A 2,846-nucleotide genomic window follows, 5' to 3' on the forward strand; every position below is an offset into this window, starting at 1 on the left:
GATGTTGGTGGTGCTGCTGCTGGTGGTGGTGTTGTTGGTGTTGATGATCGATGCTGTTGTTGTTGATGATGTTGGTGGTGCTGCTGCTGGTGGTGGTGTTGTTGGTGTTGATGATCGATGCTGTTGTTGTTGATGATGTTGGTGGTGCTGCTGCTGGTGGTGGTGTTGTTGGTGTTGATGATCGATGCTGTTGTTGTTGATGATGTTGGTGGTGCTGCTGCTGGTGGTGGTGTTGTTGGTGTTGATGATCGATGCTGTTGTTGTTGATGATGTTGGTGGTGCTGCTGCTGGTGGTGGTGTTGTTGGTGTTGATGATCGATGCTGTTGTTGTTATTGTTGTTGCTGGTAGAGTTGTTGTCGGTGTCGTTGTTGTTGCTGTCGTCATTGTTGCTGTAGTCATTGTCGTCGTCATCGTCGTCGTTCATACTGGTAAGCTCTTGTTTTGGTTGGCAAATGGATCGTGTAAGCTGTTGCTATTGTTGGTAAAATGGCTGCCAGTGTAAGTTCATACGACTGCTACGGTGATCAAATGTTGCTGACGTTATAGTGCCCGGCCGCGTACCTCGTCCAGTAAGATGATCTGTGGAGCCTTGAGTATAGTTCTGGCGATGGCGACTCGCTGCTTCTCTCCTCCACTCAGCTTCAGTCCTCTCTCACCGACCAACGTGTTGTAACCTTCACACAACAACAGCACCAACAACAATCATGATGATGATGATGACAAAGGGTTAACTATTACGGGGAATAATGAAGTACATAACAAAGCTAACAGTGTAAATTAACACAGGGTTAACTATTACTGTATTATGGGGAACAGTCAATTGCAATAATTAATATAGCGTTAATCATGGCGGGTGTAATACAGTAACTAATATAGTTAATTGCATTAATAATACAAGGTTAATCATACAGCTGACGTAATACAGTAATTAAAGTGGTAATTAATGTATAATTAATACAGCGTTAATCACGCAGCAGCATGGCGTACCGTCGGGGAAGCTGTCGATGCGATCGTGGATCTCCGCGGCGCGCGCTGCCTTCTCTACCTGTTGATCGTCCGCAGTCACGCGGCCGTAGCGAATGTTATACCTGTTATATAAACACACGGATACATACACTAACCACGCACGCACGCACGCACGCACGCACGCACGCACGCACGCACGCGGCCGTAACGAATGTTGTACCCGTTATATACACAGACACATACACTAACCACACACACACGCGCACACATGCACACATGCACACACGCACCCACGCACGCACACCAACATACGCACGCACACGCACACACTAACATACACATGAACACACGCATACGTGACAATATGAGACCTCAAATCTTCAAAAACCTACGCACGTTCACGTCTCGTACGAGTTTAATTAAAACCTGCGATTTGATAAAGTTTCCACGGCGACGACCGCGCGGTCGCCCGCTCGCAGCGCCACCTACATGATGTTGTCGTTGAAGAGTACGGTGTCCTGCGGTACGACCCCGATGATGCTGCGCAGTGACTCCTGATACATTACGTAAGGAGTGAATAATAATTATCTATTATTATTCACTCCTGAATACGTTATTCCTTGTATACGCTTTGGTGTGATATGTTGCAGAAACCCGGTGTGTCTGTTGGCATACATTACATTAGTCCCTGTAAAGGTTAGTCAGTGTAAAGCCTTTGCTAAAGCGGGCTTAGATGCATTTCTCATGTAACTGAATTGCACATGTTATGTTAGTTCAGTGACTTCTGCTAGGAATACATTCCGTGTATTGCTATTAGACGTGTATTATCCTGTATATATATATATATATTATTAACGTATTGTATTATTACATTTCATGTTAATTTACGTGAGAAATTTGTATCGTTATTGAATCATTTGTAATGTAATCATGCATAATTATATCGTGCTGCTCACAACAATGCGATTATAAAAGCATTGATACTGCATCTTTATTTGTTTATGTTCATTTTTTATTTCAATTATATTGAATTTCAATAAACGGTGTTTGCCCATGTTACTGTGCGTGCGTGATTGTAAGAGGAATAAAAACTATACATTTAATTTTATTATTTAGCATTTCGTGTTAATGGTGGTGGTCATGTAGCAGACACGGTTGTAAATATGAGAGATAATGTATTTTGTAGCAACAAACTTCAAAGATTGGGACTGAAAATACTCAAATAATGACGCAATTAAGTAATCCTTTACAGGTTAGGTCCATTTATTTGCCCTAAAATGTATTATTTAGCATTTCGTGTTAATGATGGTGATCATGTATGCAACGAGGTGTTTAAACATGAGATGTATGTTGCAGTCATAAACTTCGAATTCAGCTCAGAAAAACTCAAGTAGTGACACAAGTAATCCATCAGAGGTTATCTATTTGCCAACTCTTGCAAGAATAAATATATCGCACACACATCACCGATGACAAAATAATTAATTATCACATAATTAACTAGTATTACAACAACACAGGTAATTGTGCTGACGTTCCGCAGTTCGTTAGAGATCATGTAGCATATTGATCATAATAAAAAACAAAACAAATTGAGCTTATTTCTGTTTCACCCAATCACCTTCAAATCACATCACATGTATAGAGTACCGAAGTGATGACGTCACGGTGGCATGACAACGAGCCTGCTGGTTCTACACAATCATATGCTCTGGTAACATTAACTACGTGTCGTGTTTTGTACCCGATTGTAACCATCATTCTGAGAGTCATTATTGCAGTTTTTATAGATTTCCAAAGGATGGAAGTGAAAAGCAACCAAAAAAAATAAAAATAATTAACAACAAAAAAAAATAAAAAAAAAAATTAATTTTTTTTT

At 40.6% G+C, this 2,846-nt stretch overlaps 1 protein-coding gene across 1 annotated transcript in view; it reads right to left on the minus strand.

Annotated features, from left to right (window-relative positions):
• Nucleotides 1-541: 541 nt before the first annotated feature.
• The window catches only part of LOC106810057 (ATP-binding cassette sub-family B member 6, mitochondrial-like), a 5,307-nt gene continuing 3,002 nt past the window's right edge, over nucleotides 542-2,846 (minus strand). Inside the window, exons 4-6 of the mRNA XM_014813322.1 lie at nucleotides 1,457-1,521; nucleotides 989-1,089; nucleotides 542-675 (exon numbers count right to left, since the gene is read on the minus strand). Coding sequence (XP_014668808.1) covers nucleotides 542-675; nucleotides 989-1,089; nucleotides 1,457-1,521 — 300 coding nt within the window. The remainder of the gene's footprint in view (nucleotides 676-988; nucleotides 1,090-1,456; nucleotides 1,522-2,846) is intronic.

The sequence above is a fragment of the Priapulus caudatus genome, unplaced genomic scaffold (assembly GCF_000485595.1).
Source record: "Priapulus caudatus unplaced genomic scaffold, Priapulus_caudatus-5.0.1 Scaffold407, whole genome shotgun sequence".
Classification (NCBI taxonomy): Eukaryota; Metazoa; Priapulida; class Priapulimorpha; order Priapulimorphida; family Priapulidae; genus Priapulus; species Priapulus caudatus.